At 27.2% G+C, this 16,539-nt stretch overlaps 3 protein-coding genes across 4 annotated transcripts; 2 read left to right on the top strand and 1 right to left on the bottom strand.

The window, feature by feature from the left end:
* The first annotated feature begins 219 nt into the window (after window positions 1–219).
* LOC107475875 (RING-H2 finger protein ATL63) lies at window positions 220–1,978 on the top strand. Its single transcript, XM_016095547.3, has 3 exons — window positions 220–500; window positions 651–748; window positions 1,602–1,978. Exons 1-3 carry the CDS (start codon window positions 321–323, stop codon window positions 1,930–1,932), a joined length of 609 nt encoding a protein of 202 aa, XP_015951033.1. The 5' UTR covers window positions 220–320; the 3' UTR covers window positions 1,933–1,978.
* A 3,336-nt stretch (window positions 1,979–5,314) lies between these two features.
* Window positions 5,315–8,078, top strand: LOC107475790 (protein-ribulosamine 3-kinase, chloroplastic). Of its 2 annotated transcripts, none has more exons than XM_016095462.3 (9): window positions 5,315–5,438; window positions 5,912–6,071; window positions 6,217–6,307; window positions 6,397–6,471; window positions 6,542–6,630; window positions 6,800–6,918; window positions 7,251–7,391; window positions 7,598–7,674; window positions 7,861–8,078. In XM_016095462.3, exons 1-9 carry the CDS (start codon window positions 5,342–5,344, stop codon window positions 8,005–8,007), a joined length of 996 nt encoding a protein of 331 aa, XP_015950948.1. In that variant the 5' UTR covers window positions 5,315–5,341; the 3' UTR covers window positions 8,008–8,078. The 2 variants fall into 2 exon arrangements, with proteins under 2 accessions (XP_015950948.1, XP_015950949.1); XM_016095463.3 differs by lacking the exon at window positions 5,315–5,438 and adding an exon at window positions 5,449–5,599.
* A 142-nt stretch (window positions 8,079–8,220) lies between these two features.
* Window positions 8,221–11,950, bottom strand: LOC107475849 (two-component response regulator ORR26-like). Its single transcript, XM_021135954.2, has 6 exons — window positions 11,830–11,950; window positions 10,462–10,608; window positions 9,854–10,192; window positions 9,512–9,585; window positions 8,539–9,143; window positions 8,221–8,430 (listed from the first exon to the last, which is right to left on the bottom strand). Exons 1-5 carry the CDS (start codon window positions 11,948–11,950, stop codon window positions 8,544–8,546), a joined length of 1,281 nt encoding a protein of 426 aa, XP_020991613.2. The 3' UTR covers window positions 8,221–8,430; window positions 8,539–8,543.
* Between the last annotated feature and the right edge of the window lie 4,589 nt (window positions 11,951–16,539).

Raw genomic sequence — 16,539 nt, forward strand, 5'->3', positions numbered from 1 at the left:
GTTTGATATGAGTGGGTCAACTCACTGAAAAGTGGACCCCATGAAAATGATTCTCAAGGTGTAAGAGATTTAACCTTCTTCTTCCACAAATCCACTTCGATTATTCCATACCACAATATTTTTCCAAGTACTCATAAATCATAATTATTCTCTCTCTTCTTTTTTTTATCTCTTGTTAGAACTTGTGGGGTTGTGACTTGTCTACTATATATATATATATATAATGTTTTTTTTTTCAATTTTTGAAAAGTTCTTGTGTTCTTAATTTGTCATTTGTTTTTGTGTAATATATATGTTTGTATTATGTTAAGATTGATGTCATGGGGAGTTCAGGTACGAACTTGGTGACTACAATAATTGGTTTTGGATTGAGTGCAACATTCATAGTGTTTGTGTGCACAAGAATCATTTGTGGGAGAATTCAAAGGTATATAGCATCATCATCATCTTCATCATCAAGGACTATATACGAATTTCAATCAAGACCAGACATAGAACGGGTAATAATAAATTAAATAATTAATTTCACCTCTCCTGTGATGAACTCTTCTTCTCATTTCTATGGCATGTTTCATTTTCATCAATCTATCTGGTGAAATTATTATATATCCATTTTAATTTAATTTAATTTAAGTATTTTTCATTGTTAGGGAGAACATGTTGTTGTTGAGGGAGTACCTGCTTTTGTTTCTGCAATCCCCACTTTAAAGTTCAACCAAGAGGCTTTCAGCTCCGTTGAATGTACACAGTTAAGTTCACTTCTTCTCTGAACAATTCAATCAAATTTATAAAAAGGTGAAGGGTTAAATAGAGTTTGATGCTGTACATAAATTAGTTTTATATATAATTTTTTTGTGTGAGTAGTTTTATATGTAATTTATCATGTTATATTCAGATCATCTTTATTTGATTTTGAAAATATTTGGGTCATAACCATGAAAATAAATTCATAGAAATTAAAATCATAAATTACAAGAGATTTAAAAGGAAGAAAAGTTTATTTATCAATAAAATTAGGATAATGTTAGGAATAATAGTTATAGTAGAAAAAATAGAAAATTGATTAATATGGACACAAATATAAAGTTAGTGCAATCAAAAAATATTATCTAAGTTAATAATCAAAATATTTCCTAAACGATTAAATGTGCATTAATATAGTTTTTAAATAATCAAACGTTTTAAATTGATATTGAAAGATATAAGAATAAATCTAAAGATAGTAGAAGATTCGATCAAATTTATTCTTGTATCTTTTAAAAACCAAATTAAAGAACATGTAATATTTCAAAAATTATTTTAATTATTAACCCAATATTAATCACCTAATAACAATTTTTCATAATTTCTAAGTTTTGTATAAGAAATGATGTATACAACAAGCATTTTATATTCTTATAAGTTGAAAAATAAGCTCAAGATAAGGCATGGGTCAATATATTGACTAAATATGGAAATGCTTATTTGACAATGAAATGTTTATAATTCACTTGACTATTCATCCCACAACTTTTATATAACTTTGTATGGTAAGTACAATCACAAGAACATGTTTGTAAATTAAGCATTTAAGTTGTAACATTGGACATTTCCAAGTACAGGTGTGTGATATGTTTGGCAGATTACAAAGAGCAAGAATTGTTGAGGATGATACCAAAATGTGGGCACTGTTTTCATGTCTCTTGCATTGATATGTGGCTAAGAAAGCAATCTACATGCCCTGTATGCCGTTTGCCACTTAGAAATGCTCTTGAACAAAAGAATGTGACAAGTTTGGCATTCACAATAAGCCACCACCACTCTCTTGATGAAGAGTATAATACTTCATTACAAAGGAACATTAGTAGTGATGATGAGAGGCCAGTAGTTGATTCTAATTATAGTAACACCTCACTTCCAATTTCTGTAGGAGAACCTGATATAAGACCCTGATAACATCTTTCAATTACAATTATAGTTACAGTTACAGTTATACGTAGCAGTCAATTCTAATTTTAAAGAATTTTTTATACCTGTTTTAAATATTTGTGATATAAAGAGATTAAGTATTATTTAGAAGTTATTAGTTTATATTTTTAAAATATTTAATTTTTAGTTTGATGTATTTTGATTTTATTTAACTAGTTACTAAATTAAATTTTAATGGTGTGAGATTGGTGGGAGATTTTATCTAATGATTCATTTTTTTTTCTGGTTACATGCTGGCTAGAATTTAATAAAGTTGCTGATTTCTAAACTTTTTTATTTGGATTTTGTGTTATAGGCTTATGGTATTTTTTTTATGTTAACCTAACGAGACTATGAGATATTATAAATATCTTATAAATTATGGTAATTGTAATTCAGATATTAGAAGTGTAAAAATTTTTCTTTTAGTTTTTGTGATGAAATCATGATGTGGACAAATGAGATTGAGTTAATCTTTTTTATTGCATCGGAGAATTGGGTGGAAAGTTAAAGTGCCCATTCGATTCAGTTTTTAAACTATGATGTAGATAAATTAGGTTAAAATAAAGAAAAATCATAAATCTATAACATAAAGTCCAATTTAATAACTAATTAAATAAAATCAAAATACATCAAACTAAATTGAACATTTTAAAAATATAAACTAACAACTTTTAAATAATATTTGATCTTTTCATATCACAAATATTTAAAGTACATATTAATTATTTTTTTAATTTCAACTACTTCGAAAGATTTGGACATTAAAGTTGGTATCTGTAAAATAGATTTGTTTTCAAAGACCGAAAGATTGGAACTCAGTATTGTAATTAGTAGTTAGAGACTAAAATTAAAATTTCAATTTTGAGATATAAAATTTTACCTCTAGAAAGTAGGAGATAAAAAGGACTAAAACTTTTAAAAAACAAAGACTTAACATAACTCAATTCATAATATTTTATATTAAATATGATATATTAATTTAATTTAATTTTATCTTTTAATTTTTGCTTTTTAGTCTCAATTTCTTAGTTTCTCTCTCCCTTTTAAACATAACTTAAAAGATAATCCATTTAATAAAACTAACTAAATGTAAATTATAGATTTACTTAATTTATGTCAACGCCATTTTTTAATCTAATTAGATGATGCAATCAACCTTGTTATGTCAATATGCTGTATTTTTAAGAAGAATAAATTATTATTTCTGATTAAAAAAATGTAATACTAACAAAATTGGTTATGATATATTAAAACTAACTTGATATTCATAAATGATTGAATCCTTTCTTCTTTTTTTTTTGGTCGAAAATGATTGAATCCTTTCAACAAATAAGAGTTTACATGGTTCGGAGAGAGAGAGAGAAAAAAAAGTGGTTGGCTTTATAAGATTTGGCTAGTTTTATAAAACAAATTTAATTTTTAATCCAACTATACATTTAAATATTTTTGTATTTAAATTTAATTAAATAAGTTTAAATTCAATAAAAATCACTTTTATTACATTAATGTGTACACACGCATGTTTAAATAACACTTCTTTATCTTTATCTTCGCATTCTTTTTTCTTCGTGTTATTCCTTCTTCTTTTTTTCGTTTTCTTTTTTGTTCTTCTTTACATTCCTTCTTCTTTTTCTTCGCATTCTTCCTTCTTCTTTTTTGCCTTCCCCTTTCTTCTTCTTCGTGTTTCTTCTTTTTCTTCGCGTGTTTCTCTCAATGATCATTCTTTTATTGTTGTTGTTGCTGCTGCATTTTTTCTTTTCCTTCTTTTAATTGATGTTTATTTGGATTCAAAAATGAATTCGATATATTTTTGTTAATGATCGAATCTTTTTTACTGCTTGTTCAAAATTTAACTAATTTCGTTTCATTTGTGAATTAATTGATGTCCACTTGTGAATTAATTGAGATTCACTTGATATTCCTGATAAGTAATGACTAAATTTTTTATTTCTTAAGTAATTTCGGTTCATTTCTTAGTTTAATTGAGGTTGATTTGGACCCAGAAATAAATTGTATGTGTTTTTGTTGATGATTGAGTCTTTTTAACTGCTTGTTCAAAACTGAACTAATTTCGATTCATTTGTGTGTTAATTGAGATTCAGTTGATGCTGCTGTTAAGTTTTGACCAAATTTTTTATTCTTTAAGTAATTTCGGTTCATTTATTAGTTTATTTGAGATTCATTTGGATCAAAAATGAATTCGATGTGTTTTTTATGATAATAGAGTCTTTTTGACTGCTTGTTCCAAACTGAACTAATTGAATGAAATGGAGTAGAAGACGATAACGAAAAAGGAAAAGAAAAAGAAGAAGACGTAACATTAGATAAGAAGAATCTACGTGTGTGAATTTGGAAGAAGAAAAATAAGAAGGAAGAGAAGAAAAAGAAGAAAAGAAAAAGAACATGTGTGCTTGAATTTGGAAGAAGAAGAAAGAGGAGGAGAAAGAGGAAGAGAAGAAGAAAAAAACAGAGAAGGAGAAGGACAAGGAAACGGAGAAGTAAGCGCATGATTTAAAAAGTTGTTATAATAATTTTGTTATATTTGATTAAGTAATTTTTTTGTAGGTACACGATTAGTTTAATTAATTTGTGATTATTTTTTATCTAAATTATATATTTTGTAGTTAAAAATAATAGTTTATTATTAAAAGAAAGACTCAAAGCAAAAGGTAATGGATTAATCTCACAAAATGTAGGTCCATATATAACTAGATATCGTATAACTACAAAAAATTCAATTGAAGTTTGATTAAGTTGGGTTATTCAATTTCATGAATTATTTATAAGAACATTGAACTTGGTTAGATTTAGATTCATTATTGTTGTTGAGACGAGTTCAATTTAGACCTCTCAACTAATTAATAGTTATTTTTTTAAAAAAGCACGTGTTATTTTTTTTAAAAAAGTTTGGTATTATTATATCGTCTTTTATGTAAGTATAGTTTTTCAGTGCTTAATTATCCTTCTTCTGAAGTATCTATTTTATTCACTAATGTAAGAATTTATTTTAACTTGCTGTAATTTTTTCTGTCTATCAAACAAAAAATCTTGGTTAAAACTCTAGTAATTTAATCCCCATGAAAACTGGTTCTGTACTCTTTTTTTTCTCCAGAAAAAAACATATTCTTCATGAATTTAATTTTTATTTATTTAGACTATTTTATACAGATATTTCAATTATTTTTTTCATACTAATAATAATAGTTATTTTTGTGGAAGAATTTTAAGTGTATTAAATATATTGGTGTTCTAATAATTTTAATCATTAATTTCAATTATAAAAAATATATATAATATATATTAATTAAAATCAATTATTAAAATTATTAGAACACTAGTATTTTAAGTATATTTATTTTTTTTATGGGCGTGTTGAGGAAGTGAATAAGCAATGATGGGTGCACACGTGGGAATCATATCACCTTCCACTTTCTTCCCTCGATTTCCTCCAACTTCTTTAATCAAAACCAAAATCAATACATCACCAGGTAAGTATTAATCAAATTTCATCTCATACCCTTTGTTATTGCAATCTATATTACTATTTCTTTATATTTATATAGTCTCACACTCAGTTCCAATGCTATTAAAGTAGTAATGTCTGTGTAGCTGAATTGCTTTGCTTCTTTCTATCCAATTTGTTTCTCAGGTTTGCCATTTTTCCCTTCAAAGATTAAGTAGCCTCATAAATGATGATTTTTGTGAACTGGGTTAATTTGTTCTATTGCATGCAATTTAGTGCAATTTTATCTCCACATTTGTGAGTTTTGTAATTGGGGCACTGTTGTAGTGGTTGAACTTTTCTGTTTGGTTTGCCTTTTTTGTTCTAAGTTGAATGGTAAGGGTATGGAGTGTGCAAAATTTTTGTACCCTTTTTTCAATTGAGTTATTTAGTTAGATAGATTTATAGCTGAAAAGATAAACCAAGGTTTTTAATTGTACTCTTATGGTTGTGTGATAGTTTGCAGCATTAGCATGAGTATGGATCCAGTTCGTGAGTGGATACTTTCTGAAGGGAAAGCCACAAAGATAACCAAGATTAGTCCTGTTGGTGGTGGTTGCATAAACCTTGCCAGTCGCTATGACACTGATTCTGGTTCTTTTTTTGTTAAAACAAACAGGTAAAAGTATACCCTAATCTCCCTGAGGTTTATGGTATATGATACTCAGGTTTAGGGTTTAGGGGATAGGTGTAAACCCCTTTTCTAAATTGATTTTGAACTGTTTCCAACTATTATGCTATTGAAAGTTGAAACCCTATGTTAGGAGTATTGGACCATCAATGTTTGAAGCAGAGGCTCTTGGTTTAGGGGCTATGTATGAAACCGGGACAATCCGTGTGCCTAGGCCGTATAAGGTCAGATGGTTAAACATCAGAGATGTGAATACTATTGTTTGTTATTTGTAACATGCCAGCTTGAGGTAACTTGTTGCTTGAAATTATAGGTTGGAGAGCTTCCCACTGGTGGTTCCTACATCATTATGGAATTCATAGAATTCGGCGCTTCCAGAGGCAATCAAGTGAGCTGCACCCAAATTACTGCTAATTAGGAAAACTTATGAAGCTTAGTTATAATTTATTGCTTCCCAGTCTGTTCTAGGGAGGAAACTTGCTGAGATGCATAAAGCCGGAAAATCTAGCAAAGGCTTTGGTTTTGATGTCGATAACACCATTGGCAGGTATAAGAGGCCCTCTTCATCAAATGTGGCTTTGTTATTGGCTTGTTGCAATTGCTATTGTTATCATTCATGTGACCAAGTAGCCCATTTTCGGCGTTCATAAACATCTAAAATAGAGATCACTCTGTACTAATTAATATCTGATGAGATAATCTTTGTTATGCCGTAGTACTCCACAAATAAACACGTGGTCATCGGATTGGATTCAATTTTATGGAGAGCATAGATTGGGTTACCAGTTGAAGCTAGCATCGAGACAATATGGCGACAGTCTCATTTATGAAAGAGGTAATTTTTTATCTGGGAACAGGAAATAGAAATATGGTTCCTTTGTGGTATAAGTTTTTACCAAACTCAAAAAAAGATGACTCAGTACACAAGGTTCTCACTTGGTGGGGGTCTTAGAGAGGGTAGATTTATGCAACATTGTCCGAGCAAGCACGAGTCTTTTCCAAGATATCAATGGCCTAAATGTTTTATTAAGATTTGTCAAACACGTCATTAGCTCGCGAACTTTGCTTATCCTTGTTTGGATTATCTATAAGCATCAACATTTTTTATTGTGGAGCTACTTTAGCTTAATAATATTTTGAATGTAGTATAATTTTCCTGCTTAATAGGACAAAGACTGGTGAAAAGCATAGGAAAACTATTTGAAAATGTGGCGATAGAACCATGCTTACTACACGGAGACTTATGGAGCGGAAACATCAGCTCTGACAAAAATGGAGAGCCTGTCATATTGGATCCAGCGTGCTACTGTAAGTTGCAATCCTAAAAGTTTGTTCTGTAGCTAAGAATGCAAAGTATGAAAGCTCAGATCAATTGAGGTGTAGGTGCAAGCAAAACCCTGTAATTTCGGTTAATAATTGAACGAGTGAACGAAACCTGTTAAGATTATGTTAGCTACACAGTTTTTTGAAGAATAAATTGGACTGATTGTGGTGTCTGTTTTCCTGTTCCATAGATGGACACAGTGAGGCAGAATTCGGAATGTCTTGGTGTGCCGGCTTTGGAGCATCATTCTATAATTCATATTTTGAGGTAATGTTTGTTAGCTGACATCTACTTATGATTCATAACTATCTTGCACCACATTTTATCCTAGCTAAATTATTGTATACCTTGACTTGCCATGATGACATGAACTTGTTTTAACTATTAATGTCTTGCTATCAGTTTCATGAAGAAAATTTTCTGATGCTAATAGTTTCCTTATGGTTTATGCAGGTGATGCCTAAACAGCCAGGTTTTGAGGAGAGAAGAGACCTATATATGTTGTATCATTATTTAAATCACTATAATCTCTTTGGTTCTGGATACAGATCATCAGCTATGTCCATAATTGATGATTATCTTGCACTTTTAAAAGCTTAGGATTGCTTGCATAATTGTCAAGGATGATTTGTGAATATAAGATCCTTTTTTCTTGTACATTTCACTACTTACATTTCCCTTCCTCAGGTCTCAGTATATAAGAGTGCTGCATGCTGTTTCATATAAATGAAAATGTAAGGAGATAAAACTTATGTATGTTTAGATGTTCTTGATAATAATAGGGAAGTTATATTTATTATTTAAAGATCAAAATTAATTAAAAACCAGCAATGAGTCTTTATGACAATTTTGTCAACTCCAAAGTACAAAATTAATGAAAATAATAACAAATGAACATTGAAAAATCATAAGGTACTGATTAACTTTTTATACCCTTCCAACCCTTTCCACATTTTCAAGTAACTGCATCATTCAGAGTGATTCCTTCCACTATCAGAGTAGCCTCTTCAGAATCCTTGTTAGCTACAAAATTCACCAAAATAATAATGAGAATCACCTTAAATAATAATAAAGAACAAACATCCTTAAAAATATAAAAGAAAAATGATAAACTTGCATGACTTATACTACCTGGACTATAAGCTTTTTAGCCAACTATCTAAATCCTCATCACAGGCATTCTCAGTTTCCTTTGAAATATTGAAGATCTCATCAACATTTCCTGATGGTACTGAAGGAAATGCAGGAAACTGTTGACACATATCATTCTCCATCGGCATCGAACAATTCAATTCACTGTTTTCAGCAGTATAATCCTTAGAGGAAACCTCGTAAGAAGTTTCTTCAGGATCAAGTAGCCGACTCCAGCTAGTGAAACAAGGCTCAGTATTTGTCATTATTGTTTCAAAATCTTCACTTGGGTCTAATTGATCTTCTTCAGAAACTCTTCCATTAGTATAACTTTCTTCTTGGCTAATCTCCACAGATTCCACACCATTGCCATTCATCTCACCTTGCACCAGTGTCCCTGGGAGTAATTGGTTTTGGCTCAAAGCTGGTTCATGAACAGTTGGAATTTTTGTGGAAGGAAGATGTGCAGGAGCATCAAGAAATTGCTCTGACTTGCAATGGAAGAGATCCTTCAATTGGTATGATCTTAAATTCAACTCAGATGATAGCATTTTCCTTTGATATTGAATTTCACTATCTTGCGCTTTCAAAGATTGGCGATATTTCTGAAATAATCAAACAAATTTCTCTTTTATGCACTACTTTTTGTCCAAATTAAGTGTCTTTTAAGGTTTTAACATGCATATTAAGAAATTAAAATTAAGCAAAACTCAAGAAATAGTGCTGATGACAGATGTTTATGAACAAAAGTTTTTAACTAAACACTTATTCTTTCTTCAACAGAAGGAGTAGATGATAATGCTAATGTTAATGCAGAAAGATTATCCACACTTTAGCATCTAGCATCACCATATTAACACTGGCAATTTTAATGCACCAAAACTGATTCAATATGCATAAATCATGTTCCAAAAACATTCTGCATATTAAAAACAAACTTAGGAAGAGTGTTGCACTTTAGAAAATAACAAACCTGTAAATAGCTTGAAACATGCTCTTTTGTGACTCCTGGCACATTCATATACTCATGTATTTTCTTAGGACCAGCTAATCATCATAAGAAAAAGAAAACAGCAACCATTATCATTACTGTACAAGACTATAAGCATGTAGCAAGTAGCCATGGCAAGAAATAAAAAAGGATTATGTTTTCGGTCCTGTAAAATTAGTAGTTTTGAACTATTGAAGATGATGGTAGAGACCAATTTCATTTGTTTCTGAATATCTTTTCAGAAACAAAAACTTATTTGAGTTTAAATAAATCAAAAACTTATTTGAGTCAATGAAGAAAAAATAAACTTGGGTTCAATCTTACCACCAGATCCTGCTAAGATAACAGCTTCCATGAACTTCATATGCAAATGATCAGTCCACCTAATTCTTTTCCTTCTCTGGACCACTGATGATTCAACAAGTTCTTGTTTTTTCTCTTTGTTATTATTATTATTCAGTGGTTTGCATTCTTGATCCTTGTTCACTGTGATACCCTTTGATCCATTTTGATCAGTGGATACTGTTGAAACTTTTGTGTTGCATGATGCAAATTTCCAGAGGCCCTTTAAATCAGAAAGTAGAAGTGGCTTTATGAAATAGAGTTTAGCTCCTTTGCTTAGTGCTTTTGACTTTGAAGTTTGATTTTCATCAGCACTCATAACTACAATGCAATCAAACATATACTTTGGTCAATGATTTTGGTTTCTATTTTTTTTTTAAATTTTATTTTCAATATTTATTATTATTATTTAATTATTATTAGGATTTTATGGTATGTTTGGTTTATAAGAACATTTTAATTTTATTTTTTTTATATTCTATTTTCATAATTTATTAGTAGTGTTCTAAGAGCACTTAAAGAATTTTTCTCTCCTTAGTGGCATTTAAGAGTTTAATTAGATAGATTAAAAAAGTAATATGAGAACTTACTGAAAGATGGGATGTCATAGCTTTCTCTGATTTTGTCAATGAGTTCAAACATTTTCATGTCAGGCAAATGAATCTCCATGATCACAAGGTGAAGCTCATTCTTCTCAATAATTGATAAAGCATCAGAACCTAGTTTAGCAGTCACAACTAATAGGGGGAAAAAAATATAAGATCCAATTAAAATCAGTCAAAAATGAGAAATTACAGAGATAAAAAAGTAAAGATTAAATACATTGTACTTTTGTACCAACAAGTGCAATAGTTAAAAAATAGTTAGTTTTAGGATCCGTTTGAAAAACTTTAATATAGCCATTTATAAGCTACTTTTAATATAATTATTTATTGTTTAAGCTATTTTTTTAAAAGTAACTTAATTAAGTTGTTTATTCAAATTGGACTTTAGTCTTTTAGATTGATCTTAAAATGATTATGAGTCAATTTATTCCGTAAAATATTTAACTCTTCAGTGTAGTTCCAAAATAATATCAATACGAGTCGAGTTGAATTGTCTTTCAACACTAAATTGAGGCATTGAATTTTCAACTTTTTAGAGATTATTTTGATAATTAACTCTTAAAAAAAAAGTACTATTAAATAGGAAAAAGAAAACGTTACTAAAAAAGTACAAAAATATGATACATGATTAAATTTGGTCAAAACAGAAATATACACAAATAAAATTAAAATTTTATGAGGGGTTACGATGATCACCGTTACAAAAGATATTTATTTTCTTTAAATTAGTGACGCATAATTGCATAAAAGCGTAGAAGAATTTATTTAGAATTGAAATTTGCATTGGAATTAATCTAAGAAATGAAATCATTATCACCTTAAAAATATGGTATAATTTTAATGGAGAACTAATAAAATTGTCACTCGTATAATTATGTTGATAAAATAATTTAAAATAATATAAATTTTTAATTAAACTGATACTAAACATTGGAAGTACAAATTTCACTTTTAAATTTAAATATTTATAATATATGGTTCAACAAATATTTTTTTTTATCCAAAATAAAATAAAATTAGAATTAACATTAGAGATGCTCTAAATATTTGGTTCATTTTGATAAAATATTTGTAATTAAATTAGAATTTGATTTTGATACACATTATAAAATAGTTTTACACGTGTATATAGTTACAAAACGTCACATCAACAAAAATAACTATCTTTAACATTAACCGCGTAAATAGTTATTCAAAAGAACAAATGTGATTGTATGACTGTGTAAAATACTTTAGACTGTCAGTCAATATATCAAAATTAAACTTATTCAATTATAGATGATTTTTGGAAAAAGATTTGGTATATAGTACATAGAAGTTAGAACGAAAAAAAAAAAGAGAGAACCAAATTACCTTCATATCCAAGGATACGAAGCATTTTAGATGCCAATGTTAGAGATGTTGAATCACAATCCACCACCAAAACTTTGATTCCAGGTATTGGAATAGTGTACTTATTATTACCATAATCCATGGTATTAGAGAGGGTGTAATTTTGAGAATTGAATCTAGCTAGATGCAAAGCAAAATATTGTTGAATTAGTGAAGCCCAAGTTCTACATTTAACTAATTGAGTTCAAGTAAAATATTATATTAAATGTTTCCAGCAATAACTCTTGCCCCGGAAGAAGATTAATTAATCAAAATCACCCCAGAAAATAAATAAATAAAAGAAATTGTATATAAGGTAATGACAAAATTAGTAGTTTCAATTTTCTGACTCAGCAGTCTAGTCAAAACAAGACCTCATTAAAGATCATAACCTTGTTGATGATAAATTAGTTATCTAATTACAAAGAAAACCATAATCTAGAATGACTAGAACCTTTTTCCCTTGTAATGAAGAAATATTTATGAGTCTCAATTCATTCAGTGTAGCAAACATGATAATCTCAAAAAAATACTATATATGTATATATCATAATAAGTTATTATGTATACATATGTATTGTTTAATTTATTTTTAATATATATTAAATATTTTAACATATATTTTAATTTATATTAATAATAAATTTTAGTGACGAATTTTAATATATACTAAAAATGATTATAATAATATAATGTAATATCACATCCTCATAAAAAAATTATTTTAGTTAACATAATGTATAAGTTTATTCATCACTAATATTTTTGTTTGTAATAATATTACAAAATTATAAGTATTTTATAAAATTTTAAAAATAAATATCTAACATTTTTGTAATAAATATGAAAAATTTTAGCAAATGAATAAAAAAATAATGTCACGTGACAAAATGGTAGCATGTAAATAAATAGTTTAAAAAGAATAATATTTTGATTTTGTTTTGAAAATTGTGGTATATAGATTAAAAAGCCAAGAGAAATAGAGTGAACGGAGAAAAAAGAGAATTCTTTAATTTAAAAAAAAATTAATTACAATAATATAAGATATTATATAATATATTTTGATGATCAAATTAATAATATTTAATAAATTTTAATTTTAATTGCAATAAAAAATATTATGTAGTATATTTTGATTATCAAACTAATAATTATTAATTAGTACGTAATGATGTATAAGAGAAATTGAATAAGTAAAAAAAATTTAAAAAAAAAAAGAGAAAAAAAAGATCCTTTAATTTTTAATAAATAAATTATATTGTAACTGTTTTATTTGTTAAAAAGTACACAGACTAATATAATCTGAAGAGTATGTAAAATAATAAATAATATGTAAGGGTCATTTAACTCTTTAATTTTTAATATTAATTATAAAATAATTAATACAAATTACATTATTAATAAATTTGTTTATAAACGAAATTATATTTATTACGAAATAAAATATTCAAAAGACTTATATTTAAGACATGACATATAAAACTAGATAAATTATTATTGATGCTTGTCAAATGAACCGTTAAACCAATCAAATATTAGTTTAACATTGTCTTTTTTGGGTATTATATAAAAGTCAACAAGATATTAATCACCGCATACGAAAAAAATTAGAATATTTTCCATGGAGATTTTCACATTCAATTTTATTCATAAAATCAGAATATACTACTTTCTTTATAGTAACTTAATGGCTTGCTTTATGATTTTTGGTATAAACTATTAGGTAATATTTAATTTGTTTTTGGAAATTGAAATTGAAATTAGGAGACTGAGATTGTCTCGTGTTTAATGGCTAGAAATTAAAATTAAATTAAAATTTTATTATTGGAACACAAAATTTTGATCTTTAATGGTTTTACCGTTTTAGGAAGTGAAAATATAAGAAATTAAAATTTTTGTGGATGTAAATTAAAATTTTAATAATATTTTTTAATAAATTAAGAATATTTTAATAAATACTTTTAGAGTAATTACTCAAATAAGTCTTTAAAAAATTTAAAAGTGGATATTTTAGTCCTTAAAAAAATTTAATATATAAAAACATTTCTAAGATTTTATTTTGACAGACAAATCAGTTTTTAGTTTATTTTTCAGTAGAATAATTATCCAAATCAGTCTCCAAAAATTTTAAAAACAGACATTTTAGTTTTTAAAAAAATTAATACACAGATTAATTCCTAACATTTTCTCTATAGACATAACATAGTATTCCGTAAAAAAAATAAAATTATTATTATTATTAATTACACAATAATACTGTATCATAATTTTTTGTATTTTTTGAATAAAAATAATAATAAATATATTCATTAGATTTATATATATATAGAGTCACTCAATAATAATAATAATAATATTTAATAAATTTATTAGAGATTATTTTACAAAAAAATTAAAATTAAAATTATTTGATATTTTTGTATTTAATATAATCAAAAGATGTCATTTTTAAAAAAATATATTTGTTTTAAAAGAAAATATTTTAATTTGGATTTTAAAGTATCATTATCCACCTTACTTGTTTTTAAAGAAAATAGTATATTAATATGCTAGTGTTATCATCCACAGATATAAAACTAAGTTAATAATAATAAAGGTTGACATATAGTAAAAGTAAAATGGATGAAAGACGGTTATTTCTTATAGAGAAAAATGTTAGGAGTCGATCTGTTTATTAGTTTTCTTTAGAGATTAAAATGTCCGCTTTAAAAATTCTTAGGAACTGATTTGGATAATTATTCTGCCAGAAAATAAATTGAAGATTGATTTGTCTATTGGAATAAAACTTTAGAGATTGATCTGTATATTAATTTTTTTAAAAAATTAAAAATGTCCACTTTTAAATTCTTGGGAATTGATTTAGGTAATTACTCATATTTTTATTCATCTTCATATTTATGCCAAACCAAACAAGATACTAAAATATAATTCAATTATATACACTTTACACCAAATATAATACAGCGATTTAATTTAATATCAATTTTTAAATTTTTGTCTCTTATTCTTAATTTATTTTTTAAACACAATCTTAATATCTAGAGTCTATTAAACATAAATTAGTTCCATTTAAGTTGGTTGTTAATTATAGTGATAAAGTTTTAAAAATCCTTGAGAGACCATGCAAAGTAATTTAAAAAATTTGTATTTTATATTTTTTAATAATTATTGAAATAAATAAATAATTTTATATATAATAAACATATAATTATAAGATAAAAATTTAAGTACAGTCAACTTTACGTGAAGTTGATAGTTGAAAACTGTTAGATAAAAATTTAGTCAAATTATTCAAATTATTTAACAATTCAACTATTAATTTTAAAGGAAATTGAATGTACTTAAATTTTCACCTAATTATAAATACTAGGTTAAACAAGATGACGTCTTTAAATTATTATTTTTCCAACATTTCCTGTGAAGTTCAATAATTTTTCAACTTAATTTTTTTCCCTATAAACTAAAACACAACCTACACTTATCATTTTTTACAAACTAAGGCAAATTTTTGTATTACCCGACCCTGTCCTAAATCTACCCTATTTTATCTTATATGGAACGTGTCTTATTACTATTTACAAATAGTAAAAACTTGCACTGTAATATGTTTTTAACTTTTTATGGATATCTATCTACCCCGCTTCTATAACCTTTAAATTCATTATATGAATTAGATGTCAAAATTCATAAAACTATAAACACTATCCAAATATAAATTAAATTAAAAAATAGAAGTCATACGATATCAAAAATGAATATATATTATTAAAATTTATATACATATATATGTATATATTATTATATTATATATTAGAGCGGATACATCCAAAATTCGAGAATCCACACAGATAAAATTAAACAAGTATCAAATCAATTAGCAAGCCAAATATATATTAACTTAAATTAAAGATGATAATGGGTAGGATGGGACGGGTATTTCAATATTTATATCTGTTTTGATTATTAATTAATTTTGAGTTAAATTACTAAAATTGTTCCTAATTTTTGAAAACGTATAGACAAAATTAATTCTACTTTTGTAGAATATATATTCTCAAAAAGTGTTTTAAAGATGTTATGGCATGGCCCAAATTAAATATGAGTTGGCCCGACTCAGGCACTACCCAATCCAAACGGTTGGGAGTGGGGCACCTCTATCGTCGACTTAGACACGCGTCCCTGACAGTTGCTCTACAGCTGTACAAGGAAGGCCTTAAAGGAGGCGGGCCTGTCCTTACGGGACCCACTTCTGACACGGTATAAATGGAGAGGACATACCCTTCTCCCAAGGTACGTCACCTATCACTCACCCTTTTTCGCCTGCACACTTTATTGACTAGAACGTTGGAGTGTCTTTGCAGATGACACCCCCCATTCCTCGCACGAAGTACTTGGAACATCGTTCTCGCTGTCCGGAAGCTCACGACTAGGCAAGACTCCCCCCCATTTTTTATCGACCAGGATTCCCGTCCGAATCGTCCAGTACCCGACCTACCGAACAAAAGATTAGTTTTTGATACTAATTTTTATAAGAATAATTAAAAAAATTAAAATATTTATTTTTAAAATTTAATAATTTTACACTAAGTATATCTTTTTTGCACTTTTTCAGTCAATGGCCGCAAGAAAGTATACTTCAAAAATGAAAAAAAATTCTAGAGATTAAAATTTTATCCTTTTTTATATATATAC

Source organism: Arachis duranensis, chromosome 2 (genome assembly GCF_000817695.3).
Source record: "Arachis duranensis cultivar V14167 chromosome 2, aradu.V14167.gnm2.J7QH, whole genome shotgun sequence".
Taxonomy (NCBI): Eukaryota; Viridiplantae; Streptophyta; class Magnoliopsida; order Fabales; family Fabaceae; genus Arachis; species Arachis duranensis.

Bases quoted from the DNA above. Each gene is read 5' to 3' on its own strand.
- LOC107475849 (XM_021135954.2), bottom strand. From the start codon at position 11,950: ATGGATTATGGTAATAATAAGTACACTATTCCAATACCTGGAATCAAA. The intron at 9,586-9,853 runs GTAAGATTGAAC...TATGATGATTAG, and splicing joins TATCTTAGCAGGATCTGGTG to CTGGTCCTAAGAAAATACAT. The intron at 9,144-9,511 runs GTTTGTTATTTT...TGATTATTTCAG, and splicing joins ATGTTTCAAGCTATTTACAG to AAATATCGCCAATCTTTGAA.
- LOC107475790 (XM_016095462.3), top strand. From the start codon at position 5,342: ATGATGGGTGCACACGTGGGAATCATATCACCTTCCACTTTCTTCCCT. The intron at 6,308-6,396 runs GTCAGATGGTTA...TTGAAATTATAG, and splicing joins GTGTGCCTAGGCCGTATAAG to GTTGGAGAGCTTCCCACTGG. The intron at 7,675-7,860 runs GTAATGTTTGTT...TGGTTTATGCAG, and splicing joins TCTATAATTCATATTTTGAG to GTGATGCCTAAACAGCCAGG.
- LOC107475875 (XM_016095547.3), top strand. From the start codon at position 321: ATGGGGAGTTCAGGTACGAACTTGGTGACTACAATAATTGGTTTTGGA. The intron at 501-650 runs GTAATAATAAAT...TTTCATTGTTAG, and splicing joins CAAGACCAGACATAGAACGG to GGAGAACATGTTGTTGTTGA. The intron at 749-1,601 runs GTTAAGTTCACT...TTCCAAGTACAG, and splicing joins AGCTCCGTTGAATGTACACA to GTGTGTGATATGTTTGGCAG.